This window comes from Bombina bombina, chromosome 3, assembly GCF_027579735.1.
Source record: "Bombina bombina isolate aBomBom1 chromosome 3, aBomBom1.pri, whole genome shotgun sequence".
NCBI classification, from domain to species: Eukaryota; Metazoa; Chordata; class Amphibia; order Anura; family Bombinatoridae; genus Bombina; species Bombina bombina.
Window position 1 is genome coordinate 631724237 of NC_069501.1, and position 22287 is coordinate 631746523.

The 22287-nt window shown below is 40.6% G+C and overlaps 1 protein-coding gene across 3 annotated transcripts in view; it reads left to right on the forward strand.

The window, feature by feature from the left end:
* The window catches only part of DHX40 (DEAH-box helicase 40), a 527461-nt gene extending 508606 nt beyond the window's left edge, over positions 1-18855 (forward strand). For all 3 annotated transcript variants that reach the window (XM_053707320.1, XM_053707319.1, XM_053707321.1), the window contains exon 18: positions 18097-18855. In XM_053707320.1, coding sequence (XP_053563295.1) covers positions 18097-18233 — 137 coding nt within the window. In that variant the 3' untranslated portion in view covers positions 18234-18855. The remainder of the gene's footprint in view (positions 1-18096) is intronic.
* Positions 18856-22287: the final 3432 nt, after the last annotated feature.

The window sequence follows — 22287 nt, forward strand, 5'->3', positions numbered from 1 at the left end:
ATTCTGGAGTAGACTGTCCCTTAACAACTTTCCAATATATTTTCACAATTCATTTTGTCTGACACTTCTCTGCCAACCTCCTGTGATGAAAGGCAAAGAATGAATGGGATATGAGGGAAGGTGGGGGAGGTATTTAAGCCTTTGGCTGGGGTGTCTTTGCCTCCTCCTGGTGGCCAGGTTCTGTATCCCCACAAGTATTTAATGAAGCAGTTGACTCTCCTCATACAGAAGGAAAGGAAATTATCTGGTTAGCAGATTTGTTTTTTTCTTTCATGATTCAAATAGAACATGCAATGTTAAACAACTTTCCAGTTTATTTCTATTATCTAATTTGTTCCATTCTCTTTGTATCCTTGTGTTGAATAGTATACCTAGGTAGGCTCAGAAGCTGCTGATTGGTAGCTACACCTATATGCCTCTTGTCACTAGCTTTCAGCTATCTCCCAGTAGTGCATTGCTGCTCCTTCCACAAAGGATACCAAAAGAATAAAACAAATTAGATAATAGAAGTAAATTGGAAAGTTGTTTAAAACTGACCTATCTGAAATCAGAAAGAAAAATTTGGGATTTTATGTCCCTTTAAATTTGAAATATAAAAAAGTGTGAAAAATGTATTCTGATTAATTGAAACAGTATTGGTGAGGATTCTTAGTGCAAAGTATCTGATAGTTTTCAAGGTTCAAAGAAAAAAAAGTGCATGAACTGGGATTTCAAAAATAAATTTTGAAAACCTTACAACACCTGTAACTCACTTTGCACAGCTTTTCTTTGGTTGTGAAAGAGAGAGAAAAAAAAAAAGAATAAAAGCTGACCAAAGTGCATTTGTGTTATATACCGTTTTGCTCCGTGTATCTTTTGACCCTTGCTCCAGCAGATAGATACATTTACTTTGTCTACACTTTCTTTATGATAATGAGCTATAATCACGTTTCGAGATAAGCAAATGCAAAACAGTGTTCTTTCATACAGATGAGGAGAGTCTACGATCCATTACTCCTGGTATTTACTCTTCTCTACCACTAGGAGGAGGCAAGATTGCCAAACCCCAAGAGCCCTAAAAAGCCCCTTCCACCTTTACTTTGCATCCGCTGAAGGTGGTTGAAATGAAGATGTGTATTTGATTCTTCAGAGACAGGGGTTTTCAGTGTATTTTGAGGCCCGGTTTCCCCTCAGAGTACAATGTTTGTCAGAGGGATGCATATAGGGTATGGTTTGTGATTCTTTTTTCACCTCATGGGAAATTTTGAGTCCCCTGAACACCTTTCTACCATTAGGTAGTTGAGGTGCCTTCTCCAGTTCATTTATGTGACTCATGTTTAGATTTGGTAATGCAACCTAGTGCTGGTAATAATGCTCCTGCTGTTTGTTCATTACAGGAGAATGTAATTGATGTTTCACCTAATGTGAAAAACCTTATCAAGGCTGCAGTTTCTGAGGCACTGGCTGCTCTCCTGCCTTAAAACAAGCGTAAAAGTGCTAGGTGTTATAGCCGGGGATGTTATGTCTTCAGATGGTGGAGTTTCCTCTGGTGATGAGGAGTCTTCAGCTGATGTTGAACCTGATATTTCCTCTTATATATTTAAAATTGGGCATATTCATTCTCTTTTCAAAGAGGTCTTAATTACTTTAGGAGTTAAAGATCCTAAAGTTTCTGATGAGAAGCCTTGTAATCGTTTAAATTCAGTTTTTAAGACTGTTGTTAAATTCCCTGAGGTTTCCCCTATTTCTGATGCTGTCTCTAACATGATTTCTAGGGAATGGTAATCCTTTACCTGCTGCTAATGTTGAATTGTGGGAAACTGTTCCTAAGGTTGATGGGGCCATTTCAACGCTGTCTATGCATACTACTATTTCTCCAACATAGGTGTGTCCGGTCCACGGCGTCATCCTTACTTGTGGGATATTCTCTTCCCCAACAGGAAATGGCAAAGAGCCCAGCAAAGCTGGTCACATGATCCCTCCTAGGCTCCGCCTACCCCAGTCATTCTCTTTGCCGTTGTACAGGCAACATCTCCACGGAGATGGCTTAGAGTTTTTTAGTGTTTAACTGTAGTTTTTATTATTCAATCAAGAGTTTGTTATTTTAAAATAGTGCTGGTATGTACTATTTACTCTGAAACAGAAAAGAGATGAAGATTTCTGTTTGTATGAGGAAAATGATTTTAGCAACCGTTACTAAAATCCATGGCTGTTCCACACAGGACTGTTGAGAGGAATTAACTTCAGTTGGGGGAACAGTGAGCAGTCTTTTGCTGCTTGAGGTATGACACATTCTAACAAGACGATGTAATGCTGGAAGCTGTCATTTTCCCTATGGGATCCGGTAAGCCATTTTTATTCACACAGTAAATAAGGGCTTCACAAGGGCTTATTAAGACTGTAGACATTTTCTGGGCTAAATCGATCATATTTACACATATTTAGCCTTGAGGAATCATTTAATCTGGGTATTTTTTGTAAAATAATATCGGCAGGCACTGTTTTAGACACTTTATTCTATTGGGGCTTTCCCTAATCATAGTCAGAGCCTCATTTTCGCGCCGGTATGGCGCACTTGTTTTTGAGAACAGCATGACATGCAGCTGCATGTGTGTGGAGCTCTGATACATAGAAAAGTCTTTTTGAAGGCATTATTTGGTATCGTATTCCCCTTTGGGCTTGGTTGGGTCTCAGCAAAGCAGATTCCAGGGACTGTAAAGGGGTTAAATATAAAAACGGCTCTGGTTCCGTTATTTTAAGGGTTAAAGCTTCCAAATTTGGTGTGCAATACTTTTAAGGCTTTAAGACACTGTGGTGAAATTTTGGTGAATTTTGAACAATTCCTTCATACTTTTTCGCAATTGCAGTAATAAAGTGTGTTCAGTTTAAAATTTAAAGTGACAGTAACGGTTTTATTTTAAAACGTTTTTTGTGCTTTGTTATCAAGTTTATGCCTGTTTAACATGTCTGAACTACCAGATAGATTGTGTTCTGACTGTGGGGAAGCCAAGGTTCCTTTTCATTTAAATAGATGTGATTTATGTCATAATAAATTTAGTAAAAATGATGCCCAAGATGATTCCTCAAGTGAGGGGAGTAAGCATGGTACTGCATCATCCCCTCCTTCGTCTACACCAGTTTTGCCCATACAGGAGGCCCCTAGTACATCTAGCGCGCCAATACTCCTTACTATGCAACAATTAACGGCTGTAATGGATAATTCTATCAAGAACATTTTAGCCAATATGCCCACTTATCAGCGAAAGCGCGACTGCTCTGTTTTAGAAAATACTGAAGAGCATGAGGCCGCTGATGATATTGTTTCTGAAGGGCCCCTACACCAGTCTGAGGGGGCCAGGGAGGTTTTGTCTGAGGGAGAAATTTCAGATTCAGGAAAAATTTCTCAACAAGCTGAACCTGATGTGATTACTTTTAAATTTAAGTTGGAACATCTCCGCGCTCTGCTTAAGGAGGTGTTATCCAATTTGGATGATTGTGATTATCTGGTCATTCCAGAAACACTATGTAAAATGGACAAGTTCCTAGAGGCCCCGGGGCCCCCCGAAGCTTTTCCTATACTCAAGCGGGTGGCGTACATTGTTAATAAAGAATGGGACAGGCCCGGTGTACCTTTCGTACCTCCCCCCATATTTAAAAAATTGTTTCCTATAGTCGACCCTAGAAAGGACTTATGGCAGACAGTCCCCAAGGTCGAGGGGGCGGTTTCTACTCTAAACAAGCGCTCCACTATACCCATAGAAGATAGTTGTGCTTTCCAAGATCCTATGGATAAAAAATTAGAAGGTTTGCTAAAAAAGATGTTTGTTCAGCAAGGTTACCTTCTACAACCAATTGCATGCATTGTCCCTGTCACTACTGCCGTGTGTTTCTGGTTCGATGAGCTAGAAAAGGCGATTATTAGTAATTCTTCTTCTTATGAGGAGATTATGGACAGAATTCGTGCTCTTAAATTGGCTAATTCTTTCACCCTAGACGCCACCTTGCAATTGGCTAGGTTAGCGGCGAAAAATTCTGGGTTTGCTATTGTGGCGCGCAGAGCGCTTTGGTTTAAATCTTGGTCAGCGGATGCGTCTTCCAAGAACAAATTGTTTGACATTCCTTTCAAGGGGAAAACACTGTTTGGCCCTGACTTGAAAGAGATTATCTCTGATATCACTGGGGGCAAGGGCCACGCCCTTCCTCAGAATAGGTCTTTCAAGGCCAAAAATAAACCTAATTTTCGTCCCTTTCGCAGAAACGGACCAGCCCCAAGTGCTACGTCCTCTAAGCAGGAGGGTAATACTTCTCAAGCCAATCCAGCCTGGAGACCAATGCAAGGCTGGAACAAAGGAAAGCAGGCCAAGAAACCTGCCACTGCTCCCAAGACAGCATGAGATGCGGGCCCCCGATCCGGGACCGGATTTGGTGGGGGGCAGACTCTCTCTCTTCACTCAGGCTTGGGCAAGAGATGTTCTGGATCCTTGGGCGCTAGAAATAGTCTCCCAAGGTTATCTTCTGGAAGTGATTCATCCTGTTCCATTAAAAGAACGAGGGATGGGGTTCTACTCCAATCTGTTCGTAGTTCCCAAAAAAGAGGGAACGTTCAGACCAATCTTAGATCTCAAGATCCTAAACAAGTTTCTCAAGGTTCCATCGTCCAAAATGGAAACCATTCGAACTATCCTTCCATCCAGGAAGGTCAATTCTTGACCACTGTGGATTTAAAGGATGCGTATCTACATATTCCTGTCCACAAGGAACATCATCGGTTCCTAAGGTTCGCATTCCTGGACAAGCATTACCAGTTCGTGGCGCTTCCTTTCGGATTAGCCACTGCTCCAAGGATTTTCACAAAGGTACTAGGGTCCCTTCTGGCGGTGCTAAGACCAAGGGGCATTGCTGTAGTACCTTACTTGGACGACATTCTGATTCAAGCGTCGTCCCTTCCTCAAGCAAAGGCTCACACGGACATAGTCCTGGCCTTTCTCAGATCTCACGGATGGAAAGTGAACGTGGAAAAGAGTTCTCTATCTCCGTCGACAAGAGTTCCCTTCTTGGGAACAATAATAGACTCCTTAGAAATGAGGATTTTTCTGACAGAGACCAGAAAAACAAAACTTCTAAACTCTTGTCGGATACTTCATTCCGTTCCTCTTCCTTCCATAGCGCAGTGCATGGAAGTGATAGGTTTGATGGTAGCGGCAATGGACATAGTTCCTTTTGCGCGCATTCATCTAAGACCATTACAACTGTGTATGCTCAGTCAGTGGAATGGGGACTATACAGACTTGTCTCCGAAGATACAAGTAAATCAGAGGACCAGAGACTCACTCCGTTGGTGGCTGTCCCTGGACAACCTGTCACAAGGGGTGACCTCCCGCAGACCAGAGTGGGTCATTGTCACGACCGACGCCAGTCTGATGGGCTGGGGCGCGGTCTGGGGATCCCTGAAAGCTCAGGGTCTTTGGTCTTGGGAAGAATCTCTTCTACCGATAAATATTCTGGAACTGAGAGCGATATTCAATGCTCTCAAGGCTTGGCCTCAGCTAGCGAGGGCCAAGTTCATACGTTTTCAATCAGACAACATGACGACTGTTGCGTACATCAACCATCAGGGGGGAACAAGGAGTTCCCTGGCGATGGAAGAAGTGACCAAAATCATTCAATGGGCGGAGACTCGCTCCTGCCACCTGTCTGCAATCCACATCCCAGGAGTGGAAAATTGGGAAGCGGATTTTCTGAGTCGTCAGACATTGCATCCGGGGGAGTGGGAACTCCATCCGGAAATCTTTGCCCAAATCACTCAACTGTGGGGCATTCCAGACATGGATCTGATGGCCTCTCGTCAGAACTTCAAGGTTCCTTGCTACGGGTCCAGATCCAGGGATCCCAAGGCGACTCTAGTAGATGCACTAGTAGCACCTTGGACCTTCAAACTAGCTTATGTATTCCCGCCGTTTCCTCTCATCCCCAGGCTGGTAGCCAGGATCAATCAGGAGAGGGCGTCGGTGATCTTGATAGCTCCTGCGTGGCCACGCAGGACTTGGTATGCAGATCTGGTGAATATGTCATCGGCTCCACCATGGAAGCTACCTTTGAGACGAGACCTTCTTGTTCAAGGTCCGTTCAAACTTCCGAATCTGGTCCTACTCCAGCTGACTGCTTGGAGATTGAACGCTTGATCTTATCAAAGCGAGGGTTCTCAGATTGATACTCTTGTTCAGGCCAGAAAGCCTGTAACTAGAAAAATTTACCACAAAATATGGAAAAAATATATCTGTTGGTGTGAATCTAAAGGATTCCCTTGGGACAAGGTAAAGATTCCTAGGATTCTATCCTTTCTTCAAGAAGGATTGGAGAAAGGATTATCTGCAAGTTCCTTGAAGGGACAGATTTCTGCCTTGTCTGTGTTACTTCACAAAGAGCTGGCAGCTGTGCCAGATGTTCAAGCCTTTGTTCAGGCTCTGGTTAGAATCAAGCCTGTTTACAAACCTTTGACTCCTCCTTGGAGTCTCAACTTAGTTCTTTCAGTTCTTCAGGGGGTTCCGTTTGAACCCTTACATTCCGTTGATATTAAGTTATTATCTTGGAAAGTTTTGTTTTTGGCTGTAATTTCTTCCGCTAGAAGAGTTTCAGAATTATCTGCTCTGCAGTGTTCTCCTCCTTATCTGGTGTTCCATGCAGATAAGGTGGTTTTACGTACTAAACCTGGTTTTCTTCCAAAAGTTGTTTCTAACAAAAACATTAACCAGGAGATAGTCGTGCCTTCTTGTGTCCGAAACCAGTTTCGAAGAAGGAACGTTTGTTGCACAATTTGGATGTTGTTCGCGCTCTAAAATTCTATTTAGATGCTACAAAGGATTTTAGACAAACATCTTCCTTGTTTGTTGTTTATTCTGGTAACAGGAGAGGTCAAAAAGCAACTTCTACCTCTCTCTCTTTTTGGATTAAAAGCATCATCAGATTGGCTTACGAGACTGCCGGACGGCAGCCTCCTGAAAGAATCACAGCTCATTCCACTAGGGCTGTGGCTTCCACATGGGCCTTCAAGAACGAGGCTTCTGTTGATCAGATATGTAGGGCAGCGACTTGGTCTTCACTGCACTCTTTTACCAAATTTTACAAGTTTGATACTTTTGCTTCTTCTGAGGCTATTTTTTGGGAGAAAGGTTTTGCAAGCCGTGGTGCCTTCCATTTAGGTGACCTGATTTGCTCCCTCCCTTCATCCGTGTCCTAAAGCTTTGGTATTGGTTCCCACAAGTAAGGATGACGCCGTGGACCGGACACACCTATGTTGGAGAAAACAGAATTTATGTTTACCTGATAAATTACTTTCTCCAACGGTGTGTCCGGTCCACGGCCCGCCCTGGTTTTTTAATCAGGTCTGATAATTTATTTTCTTTAACTACAGTCACCACGGTATCATATGGTTTCTCCTATGCAAATATTCCTCCTTAACGTCGGTCGAATGACTGGGGTAGGCGGAGCCTAGGAGGGATCATGTGACCAGCTTTGCTAGGCTCTTTGCCATTTCCTGTTGGGGAAGAGAATATCCCACAAGTAAGGATGACGCCGTGGACCGGACACACCGTTGGAGAAAGTAATTTATCAGGTAAACATAAATTCTGTTTCCTTTGGAAGACAGTACTTCTTTTAAGTACCCGTTGTATAGGAAATTGGAGTCCTTTCATAGAAGGACCTTTTTACAAACAGGCTATTTACTTAGGCCAGCCATTTCTATAACTGATGTGGCTGCTGCTTCAACTTTCTGGTTATGCAGTCTTCAGAACAGTGTTCTGGTGACCCTGTCAGTGAAAATCTTTTGGGTTTACTTAAAAATGCTAATTCTTTTATTTGTGATGCTGTATTTGATGTTATGAAGATTAATATCAAAAGCATGTCTTTGGCAGTCCTTGCTAGGTGGGCCCCATGGCTTAAATCCTGGTCTGCTGACATGGTGTCAAAATCCAGATTATTGTCTTTCTTTTCAGGGAAGGAAAATGTTTGGTTCTGATTTAGATTCTATAATACCTACTGTTACTGGAGGTAAAAAGACTTTTCTTTCTCATGGCAAAAAGTTGAAAGGGAAATCGCTTGAAAACTTTTTCGTTCTTTTCGTGGAATAAGGAACAAAAGGTTGACTTCTCTGCTCAGAAGCAAGGCACCTCTGGCACAGTCTAGAGGCCTAGTGCTAACTGGAACAAGGGTAATAAATCTATCCCTTCTACCAAAACTGCATGAAGGTGTGGCCCCTGATCCAAGGATTCTGGTAGGGGATCGGTTAACCCTCTTTCTGGAGGCTTGGTTTCAGTCTGTTCCAGATCCCTGGGTTCTGAATATAGTTTCCCAGGGGTATCAAATAGGATTCAAAACAAGGCCTCCCGGAGGAAGTTTTTTTCAGTCCCAATGTTCCAAGGAATCCTTTAAAAGCTCAAGCCTTTTTCCACTCTGTCTCAAATCTTGAAGCTATGGGATTGATTGCACCAATTTCTTTGCAAGCACAGGCGGAGAGATTTTTTTCAAATCTTTTTATTGTTCCAAAGAAGGAAGGTACTTTCAGACCAGTCCTGAATTTGAAACCTCTGAACAAGCTTGTAAGGATTCCAGCTTTCAAGTATTCGGACAATTCAATCTTTTGTTCAACAAGGTCAGTTTATGTCCACAATAGATTTAAACAATGCTTTACCTTTATGTTCCAATTTACAGGGAACATTACAAGTTTCTGAGGTTTGCCTTTCTGGACAAGCATTTTCAGTTTGTTTCTCTACCGTTTGATCTGGTTATAGCTCCAAGAATATGTTTCTTTTTGTTTGTGATCAGGACTCTGGGTATTGCAGGGTTTCCATTCCTGGACGATATCTTGGTTTAAGCACCATCTTTTCCTTTAGCAGAACCTCACACCAGCTGACTTTTGTTGTTTCTTCAACGGTATGGTTGGAGAATCAATTTTCCAAAAAGTTATTTGGTTCCTCAAACAAAAGTAAGTTTTTGGGGTTCTCAAATAGATTCAGTCTCCATTTGTCAGGGTTACTGTGCCTTTAAGCAGGGATTTGCATAGGAACTTTCTCATTGGTTGCCTAGGTTATAAGTTCCACCATTTCCTGTGGCTCCTTGCTTAGTATTTTGTAGTGTAATCTACCTTTACCTGAGCCCAGCTTGTGTTCCTATTGCAAGCCTCTATTTGGATTACAATTTAAAGTTTTTATCTATTCTCAGTGGAAGTGGACTTTAACCTTTTTTCACCTACTTCTGAATTTGTTTGCCAGTTTTCAGAAAAGGAAGTCAGTGTGAATATTTCGCTACAGTTTCCTAATTTCCACTAAACCTTTCTCACCTGCACTATTACTTGTGCTGAATCAACACTGAATCTGCAGCAGCAGCTGCAAACTGCCACTTCTCCCTCTGCTGCAGCTAATTCAGCTTACAGAGCCTCAAGCATCAGACCGGAGATTGCCGCACAGATCAGCTCACTTCTCAATACTCTCCCCCTGCTTTGTTTGCAAGTACCTTTCAGGAGTAACGGCTATCATTGTCAGCTGACCGGAGGGCGGATTAATCAACCTGTACCGCAAGTATCTTTTGTTGCTTTTCTTACAAAGTATCATTTCCATATTTAGTTGAATAACTGCAAGCAAGTCTAATCCTCTTAAAGTGATACTCCTCAGTTAAATGTTACCATACTAAGAGGTGCAGTAAGACTTTGTGTTATAAAATCCTATTGGAGTTATAAGGATTACCAATTTCCTGAATTGACATTCTCAGCACTCTGTATTTTTGTATCTGTTTTCAGTCTGCAACATATTGATTGAAGTATTCGATAAACTGTTTATGCTATTATTTTACACATACCATATGTGTTTTCAGTGTTCTTAATTAAGGAACATTTGAATCAATCCACATAGGGATATTTCTCCATCATATTGATTTGCACTATTCTTGCTGGGATTTCACTCCTCAATAGTGAACTCATATTTGGAACAGTGTTACATTTAAACATTTTTACTCTGCAATTGAGTTCCAGAATCTAAAGTCAATTAAGTTTGAGATAACCTCACATAATACTAAGCCAGTCATGGAACCAGCAGAGCTTCCACAAATAGTATACAATTTATTCCAAAAGGTGGATCAGTTAGCCCAGGCTGTGCACGACCTACAGGTTGAAAATCAATCTCTAAGGGGTATTATCAGGGAGTCCATATCTCCACAACCCTCACAGATACTACAAACATCTGAACCATCGGTATGATTACCAGAACCTTTCTCCGGCAACAGAAAAAACTATAGACAGTTTAAAAATTCCTGCCACCTTCTATTTAATTTAAGACCTCGTAGCTACCCTACTGAGAGAATCAAGGTACTCAGTACCATTTCTTTTCTGAGAGGTGAGCCACGCACATGGGCAGATAATCTGTGCGAGCATAATGATCCGGCATTAGCCACTCTAACAGATCTCTTCAATGCAATGGATGAACTCTTTCATGACACCGATGTCCAGATGTCTGCCGAAGCATCTATGAGAAGCCTGAAACAAGGCAAAAGACCTGTTGAGGACTACATAACCGATTTCAAACTGTATGCTGTAGACTCTCAATGGAGTCAAATTGCCTTACGTAACCAGTTTCGCTTAGGTCTTTCAGAGGCATTAAAAGATGAGCTAGCCAGAATAGACCTCCCAAAATCACTGGAGGCCATCATGAAAACTGCTCAACAATTAGACCAAAGACTACGTGAAAGGAAAGCTGAGAAATTTTCTACAGATGTGCGTCCAAAGGGTTATAACATTCCAGCCATACCTTCAACTACTCAACCAAGAACCACTCATACTCCTATGGAAATAGGTGCAGTCAGAGGGCCTCTGACTTCAGAAGAACGCTATCGCAGGAAAATAAAAAATCTCTGTATGTATTGTGCTAGTCCATCCCACTCAGTACAAGATTGTCCCATACTTCAGAAAACTAAAAAAAGTAAGTTTTTACAAATTAATTCCTCTGTACAATCTTGCCGTTTGAATACTTACGCTATGTTGTCCCTCTCCTTACAGTGGGAGCAAGATCAAGTGACGACTGACGCTATAATCGACTCTGGAGCTTATGGTTGTTTTATAGACCAACATGTTGTAAAAGCAAATAAAATACCTACTATTCTAAAGTATAACCCTGTCTCCATTCGTATGATTGATGGTTCCGCACCCAAAACAGGTCCTATAACACACCAAACTGTTCCTATCACTGTTAACATAAATGGTCACACTGAATTAATCTCTTTCGAGGTTTTAAGATCTCCTCTTTTCCCTGTGGTTCTCGGTATTAAGTGGTTACAACAACACAACCCGCAGATTGTATGGTCCCCTTTCTCTATTCAGTTCAATTCCGATTACTGCTCACAGACTTGTTTGCCTAACCATAGCATACTTCAGACTGATCAACAGTCTGAAATCTACGTGCCTGAGATTCCATCACACTACTCTGACTTTGCTGATGTTTTTAGTAAAACCGAGGCTGAAAATCTTCCACCTCATCGTCCGTATGATTGTCCGATCGAATTACTACCAGGTTCTACCATCCCATATGGACATCTCTACCCTATGAGCCAACCCAAATTAGTTAATCTAAAAGAGTATCTGGAAGAGAACCTCAGAAAAGGTTTCATCAGGACTTCGACCTCTCCTGCTGGCGCTGGGATGTTCTTTGTCCGAAACAAGGACTCTACACTTAGACCTATAATCGACTACCGGGAGCTGAATAAACGTACAATCAAGAACCGCTATCCTCTCCCTCTGATCCCGGAGTTGATTGAACGTCTATCTGAAGCAAAGATCTATACTAAACTTGACCTCAGGGGAGCGTATAATTTGGTGAGGATAAAGGAGGGCCAGGAATGGTTAACTGCTTTTAGAACCAGGTACGGCCTATATGAGTATCTTGTAATGCCTTTCGGACTGTGCAATGCACCAGCTACTTTTCAGCACTTTATCAATGATGTGTTCAGGGATTTACTCGACGTCTGTTTAGTCATCTACCTAGACGATATCCTAATTTATTCTAAAGATCTGAATGAACACATCAAACATGTCCGGAAGGTATTATTACGGCTTAGAGAACATAAACTTTATGCCAAACTGGAAAAGTGTCTATTCCATACAGATCAAGTCTCTTTCCTTGGGTACGACATCTCTCCCACTGGGGTTACTATGCAAACACAAAAGGTTGAAGCAGTAAAGAACTGGACAGTTCCTAAATCCAGGTAAGACCTACAAAAATTCTTAGGGTTTGCGAACTACTACAGAAAATTTATTAAAGATTTCTCTAAAGTAGCCAAACCATTGACAACTTTCACCAGCACTAATGTACCTTATATTTGGAACGAAAAAGCAGATCTTGCTTTCAACTTACTAAAGACGAAGTTCACCTCTGCACCTATCTTGAACTTTCCGGATCCATCCTTGCAGTATATCTTAGAGGTTGATTCTTCGGATTTTGCTCTGGGGGCAGTTTTATCCCAACAAAAGTCCCTTAAGGATCCTATTCATCCCATTTCATATTACTCTTCAATGATGACTTCCTCTGAAAGGAACTATTCCATCGGAGACAAGGAACTCCTTGCGATAAAACGTGCCTTAGAAAACTGGAGGCATCTCCTTGAAGGCACTAAATATCCAATCTTAATTTTAACCGACCACAGGAACCTAGTATACCTACAAACCAGTAAAACCTTATCTGCAAGACAGGTACGATGGAGTCTGTTCTTCTCCCCTTTTAATTTCAACATAGTTTACCGACCAGCTTCAAGGAATGGCAAGGCAGACGCCCTGTCCCGTCTACCCAAAAGACTTACTCCACTAGATACACAGACTACCATTATACCTCATGAGCGTTTCATTGGACTTACCACTGATATGATATCAGAATTGAAAAGACATACCACAATGGAAAACCCCCCATCTTCATACAATTTGATAAAAAAGAATTCTTTATTCTATCATGACCAAAAAATCTATGTTCCTGAACCTATGAGAACTTCAATTATTCAGATCCATCATGATACCCCTCTATCTGGACATCCTGGCATACAACGTACCTTAGAAATAATTTCAAGGTCCTTCTGGTGGCCCAAGCAAAAGGACTCTGTGCAGAGTTACATTCGTTCCTGTCAGATTTGCTCTGTATCCAAGCCAGAAAGAAGACCTCCTTATGGTCTACTGATTCCTATACCAGCTCCAACTAGACCATGGCAACACATCTCCATGGATTATATTGTTGAACTACCCAATTCCCACAATCACACCACTATCTTAGTTGTAGTCGACTTACTTACCAAGATGGGACACTTCATACCTTTTCACAAACTCCCCACTTCATCTGAGACAGCTCTGCTCTTTCTGGATAACATAGTTAGACTCCATGGTTTCCCTACCATCATAACCACCGATAGAGGCACTCAGTTCACCTCACGTTTCTGGACCAAACTATGTGAACTCACTCATATGCAACACTGTTTCACCACCTCTTTCCACCCGCAAACAAACGGTCAATCAGAGAGATTGAACCAATGGCTTGAACAATTTCTACGTTGCTATTGCTCTTACAACCAGACTGATTGGGTGAAATACCTATCAATGGCCGAATTCGCCTACAATAATGCTGTGAATACGTCTACGAAATATTCTCCCTTCTTCGCAAACTATGCTTTCCATCCAGATTTCGTAATTGCCTCTCCAGATGGTTTGAATTCACCCTCGATAGAAGATCTCCATGACTCTCTACAGCAGAATTTCCAGATTGTACATGAGAACATTGAGAAAGCTCAACAGGTTCAAAAACATTACTATGACCTTCGAAGAAGGCCTCCTCCTCATTACACCGTGGGTGATCTTGTATGGCTATCTACCAAAAACCTGAAATTACAAATCCCTTGCAAGAAATTAGCCGGCTTATACATTGGACCTTATCCTATCGTCCGTGTCATTAATGACAATGCTGTTACACTCAAATTGCCTGACACTATGAAGATCCATCCTACATTCCATGTCTCACTTCTCAAACCATATACACCATCTAGAAGTTCCCTAACCCTATTACCACCACAGCCTCTCACCTTGGATCAGGATGTGTTTGAAGTTCATTCCCTACTGGATTCCAGACATAAAAGGGGAGAATTACAATATTTGGTACACTGGAAGTGTTATTCCTCTGAAGAAGACTCTTGGGAACCGGCTTCGAATCTGAATGCCCCTAGATTGGTTACTCTATTCCACAGAAAGCATCCGGACCGACCTAGACCGACAACTGTGGCACAGTTGCCTTAAGGGAGGGGTCATGTCAGGGTTACTGTGCCTTTAAGCAGGGATTTGCATAGGAACTTTCTCATTGGTTGCCTAGGTTATAAGTTCCACCATTTCCTGTGGCTCCTTGCTTAGTATTTTTTAGTGTAATCTACCTTTACCTGAGCCCAGCTTGTGTTCCTATTGCAAGCCTCTATTTGGATTACAATTTAAAGTTTTTATCTATTCTCAGTGGAAGTGGACTTTAACCTTTTTTCACCTACTTTTGAATTTGTTTGCCAGTTTTCAGAAAAGGACGTCAGTGTGAATATTTCGCTACAGTTTCCTAATTTCCACTAAACCTTTCTCACCTGCACTATTACTTGTGCTGAATCAACACTGAATCTGCAGCAGCAGCTGCAAACTGCCACTTCTCCCTCTGCTGCAGCTTATTCAGCTTACAGAGCCTCAAGCATCAGACCGGAGATTGCCGCACAGATCAGCTCACTTCTCAATACAGGTGGCCCTCGTTTTACAACGGTTCAATTTACACCGTTTCAGAATAACAACCTTTTTTTCCAGACATGTGACTGCTATTGAAAAGCATTGAGAAGCAGTGCATTTATTAAAATAGCCAGTAGGTGGAGCTGTCCGCTTGTGTTGCAGCAAAGCCAAGCAAGCTGTATTTAATCAGTTTAACCAGACCTGAGCTATCAAGCAGATTTCAAAGGAACAAGATCTTCCGGTCTATAAATCAGTCCAGCTTGTAAGGCATAGAAAGAACTGTTTGCAGAAGAATGCAAGTGAAGTTTGTGTTGTGTGATTATTTTATTAGGTGTATAATGCTGTTTAGCAAATGTTTTTGTTCATTTAACTTAGTTTAATTTTATATTCTGTGTTGTGTGATTATTTTATTAGGTTTATAATGCTGTTTAGCATGTAAAGTCTTCATTTCAAAGCTTTAAAAAATATTACTTATGACAATTTTGAGAGGGGCCTAGAACCTATCTCCCTCACTTCCCATTGACTTACATTATAAACTGAGTTTCAATTTACAATGGTTTCAATTTACAACCATTCCTTCTGGAACCTAACCCCGGCGTAAACTGAGGGCTATCTGTACTCTCCCCCTGCTTTGTTTGCAAGTACCTTTCAGGAGTAACGGCTATCATTGTCAGCTGACCGGAGGGCGGATTAATCAACCTGTACCGCAAGTATCTTTTGTTGCTTTTCTTACAAAGTATCATTTCCATATTTAGTTGAATAACTGCAAGCAAGTCTAATCCTCTTAAAGTGATACTCCTCAGTTAAATGTTACCATACTAAGAGGTGCTATAAGACTTTGTGTTATAAAATCCTATTGGAGTTATAAGGATTACCAATTTCCTGAATTGACATTCTCAGCACTCTGTATCTTTGTATCTGTTTTCAGTCTGCAACATATTGATTGAAGTATTCGATAAACTGTTTATGCTATTATTTTACACATACCATATGTGTTTTCAGTGTTCTTAATTAAGGAACATTTGAATCAATCCCCATAGGGATATTTCTCCATCATATTGATTTGCACTATTCTTGCTGGGATTTCACTCCTCAATAGTGAACTCATATTTGGAACAGTGTTACATTTAAACATTTTTACTCTGCAATTGAGTTCCAGAATCTAAAGTCAATTAAGTTTGAGATAACCTCACACCATTATTCTTTCTCAAACAGACCAGAGAAGGTTAAAACTGCAGTCTGCTTGTCTAAACCTTCAGTCTCTCTGTTTGCCCTCTGTTGCTCTTTGTATGGAAGTCCGAGGTCTCGAGATTGCAGCTTCAGATGCAATTCCGTTTGCACGTTTTCACATGAGGCCTCTTCAACTTTGTATGCTGCGTCAATGGTGCAGAGATTATACTCAGCTGTTTTAAAGGATATTTTAGGATCCCAGTACAAGTCAGTCTCTAACTTGGTGGCTGGATCATCAGTTTATTATTCAAGGGGCTTCTTTTGCTCATCCTTCCTGGACTTTGATCACTACAGCTCTTCAAGCTTGGCCTCTGTTGAAAAGAGAGTCGCATCTCCTTTTCCAGACAGACAGTGTTACAGCAGTTTCCAGACAGACAATGTTACTGTCAGTCTCCACCGCAACGGATTACTGCTCATTCTACTAGGTCAGTTGCCACTTCCTGGGGCTTCAAGAATGAGGCTTAAATTGATCAGATTTGCAAGGCAGCTACTTCTTTGCATACATTTACAAAATTTTACCATTTTGATTTATTTGCTTCTTCTGAGGCAGCCTTTGGTAGGAAGGTTCTTCAGTTTGATATTTTGCCTGCTTTATTTTAAGTGCATTAAAAAAATTAAAAAAAAATATTGCGGTTGTGGATTTAATTTTTCAGTGAAAATATGTTTTTAAATCCCTCCCTTTAAGTTATTACTCATGGACTCCAAGGGGTATATTTATCAGTGTGCGAGCGGACATGATACAATGTAGCGTATCATGTCCGCTCCACATCGATAAATGCCGACAGCATACACTGTCAGCATTTATCATTGCACCAACAGTTCTTGTGAACTGCTGGTGCAATGCCGCCCCCTGCAGATTTGCGGCCAATTGGCCACTAGCAGCCTCAGAGCAGGTGGACAAGTTATGGAGCAGCGGTCTTTACGGAGCTTGATAAATCGGCCCCCAAAGCTTGGGTATTAGTTCCCAGAATTAGTGGATCATGGACTCCCCTCCTCCTGTATGAAAGAAAACATAATTTATGCTTAACTGATAAATTAATTTATGTCATGATCGTGAGAGTCCACGAGTAATAACCCTATGTTTTCTAGGGTTATTTTCTTTTTTGAGCACATCTTTTTTCCCCTGTTCCTTTTTATGGCTCTTATTCCTTAGCTCACTATGCTTGGCTATACATTAGACTGAGGTATGTGTGAGGTGGGAGGGGTTTTTATAGGGCTCTTGGGGTTTGGAAATCTTTGCCTCCTCCTAGTGGTAGAAAAGAGTAATTCCCAGGAGTAATGGACTCTCCACCAAAGAAAAGAAATAAATACATTAAACAGGTAAGCATAATTTTTTTTTTTTTATTTCAAAATGTAAAAGACTGCACATCTGCATTAAAGATTTGTTTAAGTGAAACTTATATGGTAACATGGAAAATGTTTCATTAATTTAAACATTGATGATTTACGAAAAATTACCACTGAATAATTTTCAATAAACACGTCTCATTGTCATGATTTATATCGTTCTTTGACATTTTGGGTGTTCTTTTGGGTTAACTGGTACAGAATGAGTGGCCAGAATCACACTCTAATAAATTACATAATTTAATTACTTTACTAAGAGATTATTAGAAAATATAAATAATTAGATTATGAGATTGGAGAACAGGCAATAAATTGCCCTAACAAGTGAGTTTAGAGTGACTAACAGGCCCTGTTCTCATGCGATTGGTTGCACAAGACAAGGGACTGGATTGCATGTGAGTGCTCTTGTGCAATGCTAAATTTCGCCATTTGATGCTGCATTGCAAGTGTTGTTTGCAGGTGGACAGGTTCTCGAGAACTTGTCCATCTGCAGCCTTGATACATTTTCTCCCATGTTTTAACACTTCATATCTTGTGTCTGTTTCCCTGTTTCTGCACCAAATGGGATGTGAAAGGGTATTTTGCTTTTTATAGTATTTGCACATTCCATCTCAGTATATTAAACAGAACAAATACTTTCTAACACAATAAACTAACCACATTACTTGCACCACAATTCCAAATGGTCTACAATAGTGCTCTAAAACTAAATATTTAATATGTTTGATGTTTTCTTCTGTTATTTCTATTAAATTAAACATGTTTCTTATTTGCAGATGATATACAATCAAAAATTCTCAAGACCCTAAAGAGAAATGATGACAAATCTATATCAGACGCAAGAGCTCGATATCTTCAAAGAAAACAGCAAAAGTCTGAAGACCCTAATAATCAGGGGATGGAGAAAAGTTAAAGGGACCGTTTACACCAATTTCCATATAACTGCATGTAATAGACACTATTATAAAAAAAAGAATATGCACAGATACTGGTGTAAATATCCAGTATAAAACCATTTAAAAACATACTTAGAAGCTCTGTGTTGATGAGGTTAGGCTGGGAAACCAAGAAGAGCTGACACTCCCCCCCCCCCCCCCCACACCTACCTTGCATATGAAAAGACCCAATGCACAACCAGGAGTCAGTAGACATCAGTAAAACTTTGGGGCTTGGTTGGGAGTCTGAAATCAGCACAATGTTATTTAAAAATAAGCAAAACTATAGATTTTTACTAAAACACTCCCAGAAAGGCAATAAATGGATTGTCTACAAAACATTTATGCAAAGAAAAATCTAGTGTACAATGTCTCTTTAACTATGGAATTACTGTATTCTTGTATTAGTCAACGTTTCTATCTTAAGCAGTGTTAATTTTGATCTGGTATAGATGCTCATATTTTATATATCTCAGGGTTCTTTAATCAGGTGTTTACAAGAATTAAAGGGACATTAAAATCATATTTTGATTTATGCATACAACTTTATTTACTGCATTGCAAAAAGATCTGCATGCAAAATAAATATTTTAAAAATTATTATTTAAACTAATTGTGTTAGAAAAATATACCTTTTCGTTAATAAAATGGTGAGAGTCCACTAAATTCACATGTGGGAGTAAAGTCCAGTCCTACAGAAGTGTCAAAACACCCCAAATAATAGAGCATTAATCACTCCCACTTTCTCATGATTCCTCCAGCAAAGAGTGATGGTGAAACTTAAAGTGTTGATCTAAACGTCGATTGAAAGTGGGGTGTACAGGAGTACAACTAGTAGTGGTGAGACTAAATCTCCTTCTGGGAGTTTGTCACTAGCCTGCCTAAGGTGTCGCTGGGATTTATCTTGCAGCCTCCACCTGTTGGCCTCATTTGTGTACTCCTGATCCAGATCCTGTGTCAATGCATACTGCACAGGATGGACTTAACGACTGGAAGCCGAACTCTGCTCCTCATTCCGAGCAGACTGACAGGAACATTGTTGAAGCTGGGCAGCTCATTTTCAGTAGTTTCTGAACCTCCTTTTGTGCAGACCTCCGGAGATAACTTTTTCCTGCCAAATGATTATTCAGAAACCTAAAACCCCCATTCTGACAAAGTAGCATAAGATGTGTCCTTTAATTTAAAATCAGAACACATACACCCCCTATTGCAGAAAGTTTTTACTTGCCTTGGAGATTGTGGCAGCTGTAGAAACACAATCTGTTAAAAAGATTTATACATTTTTTTAAGGCAGCCCCAAAGAAGCCATCTACCTTCCCAGTTCCTAATGCTGTTTCTGAGCTAATTAGCAAGGAATAGAACAAACCAGACACTCCTTTTGCTCCCTCTGGCAAATTAAAAAACATGTTTCTTTTACTCTCTGAAACAATTGGAGGAATGGGATACTATTCCAAAGATGAACAGTGCTATTTCCACTTTGGCTAAGTGGACTACCATTCCTTTGGAGGACAGTACCTCTTTTAAGGATCCGATGGACAAAAATTGTAAAGTTTTCCTTAGGAGATCCTTTCAGCTGGCTAGCTATATATTATGTCCAGCTGTTAGGGTAGCCTGCGTATTTGCAGCTACTACAGTATAGTGTGACAACATCTCTGCCTTATTTCCTAAGCTTCCCTTGAATCAATTCAAGATCGCGTGAGGTTGGCCAAGATTGCAAGCAGTTTCATTGTGATGCAGTTATTGAAATAACTTGCATTAATGCAAAGAGTGCTGCTATGAACACTGAACCCAACATTTTTTTTATTTTGTGATTCAGACAGAGCATGCAATTTTAAGCAACTTTGTAATTTACTCCTATTATCAAATGTTCTTCATTCTCTTGGTATCTTTATTTGAAATGCAAAAAATGTAAGTTTAGATGCCGGACTATTTTTGGTGAACAACCTGAGTTGTTCTTGCTGATTGGTGGATACATTCACCCACCAATAAACAAGTGCTGTCCAGGAGTTACGGAAAAAAATAGCTTAGATGCCTTTTTCAAATAAAGATAGCAAAAGAACAAAGAAAAATTGATAATAGGAGTAAATTAGAAAGTTGCTTAAAATTGCATGCTCTATCTGTATCACAAACTAAAAAATCTGGGTTCAGTGTCCCTTTAAAGCTGAAGTCATGGTCTGCTGATATAGTAAATAAAAGCAGACTTCTTTACCTCTCATTTCAGGGAAAGACCTTTTTTGGACCTGGATTCAATGCTATTATTGCTACAGTCACTGGAGGAGGTAAAGGAGATTTCCTGCTATAAAACAAAAAAAATGGCAGGGTTAAGTCTGCAAGGCAATTTAACTCCTTTCGTTATTCCAAAATGAAAGATCCTCCTCTTGAGAGTTTCAGAATTCAGATCCTCCAAGTCCATGTGGAAGCCAGACCAAAAAAGGCTGTCCCTTCTTCCAAACCAGACTTGGTTCTGGTGGGGTAGACTATACTTTATTCAGGAAGCTTTGGTAAAAAATAAGTCCAAATCCCTTGAGTACTGAACATAATTGTCCAAAAGTACCATATAGGCATTTGGTTTTGCCCTCTTCTTCCCGTCTCATGTTTCAAAAGATCCTATAAATGCCAGAGCTTTCTTGGCATGTGTAACCGTTCTAGAATAAGTGGAAGTAATTACTCTTATCCCCTTGGAGGAACAGATTTAACAAGTTCTATTGAAACCTTTTCATTGTTCCAAAGAAAGACAGACTTACAGGCCAATCTTTGATCTCAAAACTCTGAACAAATTTTGGAAAGTTCCAATTTTCAAATGGAGACTTTTCATACTATATTACCTTTTAGCACAGTTTATGTCTATCATGGACTTGAAATAGGCCTATTTACATATCTCTATTCACTGGGATCATTAAACATTTCTCAGGTATGCCTTTCTTAACAGGCATTACCAATGTGTGCTGCTCTCATTTGGTCTGGCAACAGCACCAAGAATCTTATCAAAGATTCTCAGAGCTCTTTTGTGTCCATATTGAGAGCTTAGGGCATGGCAGTAGCTCATTACCTAGATGACATTTTGGTACAGGCTGCTTTTCAGATGGCTCAGGAACATACAAACACAGTTCTTAAGCTACTTTTGTTCCCATGGTTGGAAATTCAACCTCCCAAAAATCTCACTACTATCACAAACCAGAGTTACCTCTCTGGGATTCACCATAGACTCTGTAATAATGAGACTATCTCTCACAGACTCAAATCTCAGAAGCCATGTGTTCGCCATCAAACTCTTCTTCCTAAACTTATGGTAGCAGCTTCAGATGCCGTACCTTTTTGCCAGGTTCCACTTACATTCTTTTCAGTTTCAAATTTTGCAACCGTGGAATGGAGATAACAGCCTGTCTCCAGAAGATCTCTCAAGACAAGACATTCTCTAACTTAGTAATTTAGTGGCTGACTCACCAATCATTGATTCAAGGAGCCTGATTTCTCCATGTGAATATGGTAGTAATTACCACAGACACAAACCTGCTTGGTTGGGCCCAGTCTGGGGTTCTTTGAAAGCTGAGATGGTCTCCTCAGGAGGTAAGGTTACCTATTGTTACGGTACCAACAGTGTACCAAGGGTTAACACCAGATGAACAATGTCCTGCATAGGGAATCAGCAATTCACAACCAAGCCAGTTTTCAGGTTTAAAACAGAATGTCATTTATTAAAAGGCTATGCCTAGTATTTATACAGGTCTGACCCCCCAGATGGGGGGGGGTTTGAAAGAATGTGGTACATTAGATGGAGGGCCCACACCCTTGGACAGACCACAATAGAATCACATACTTTACTTAGGCAGATAACAACTTAAACACATTTGGCTTGTCTTATCACCTAGCGTCTGCTCTCTGAGGGTGATTAAACAATGGACTGTTTATCACTAACTTTAATGACAGTACACAATAGCTTCTTAAAGTGGAACACAGTTAACTCCTTCAGTCCTGACAGAAGGGTCTGTCACATAGCTCCCCCCTTGTGGAACACTCCGGCAGACCCGGCTT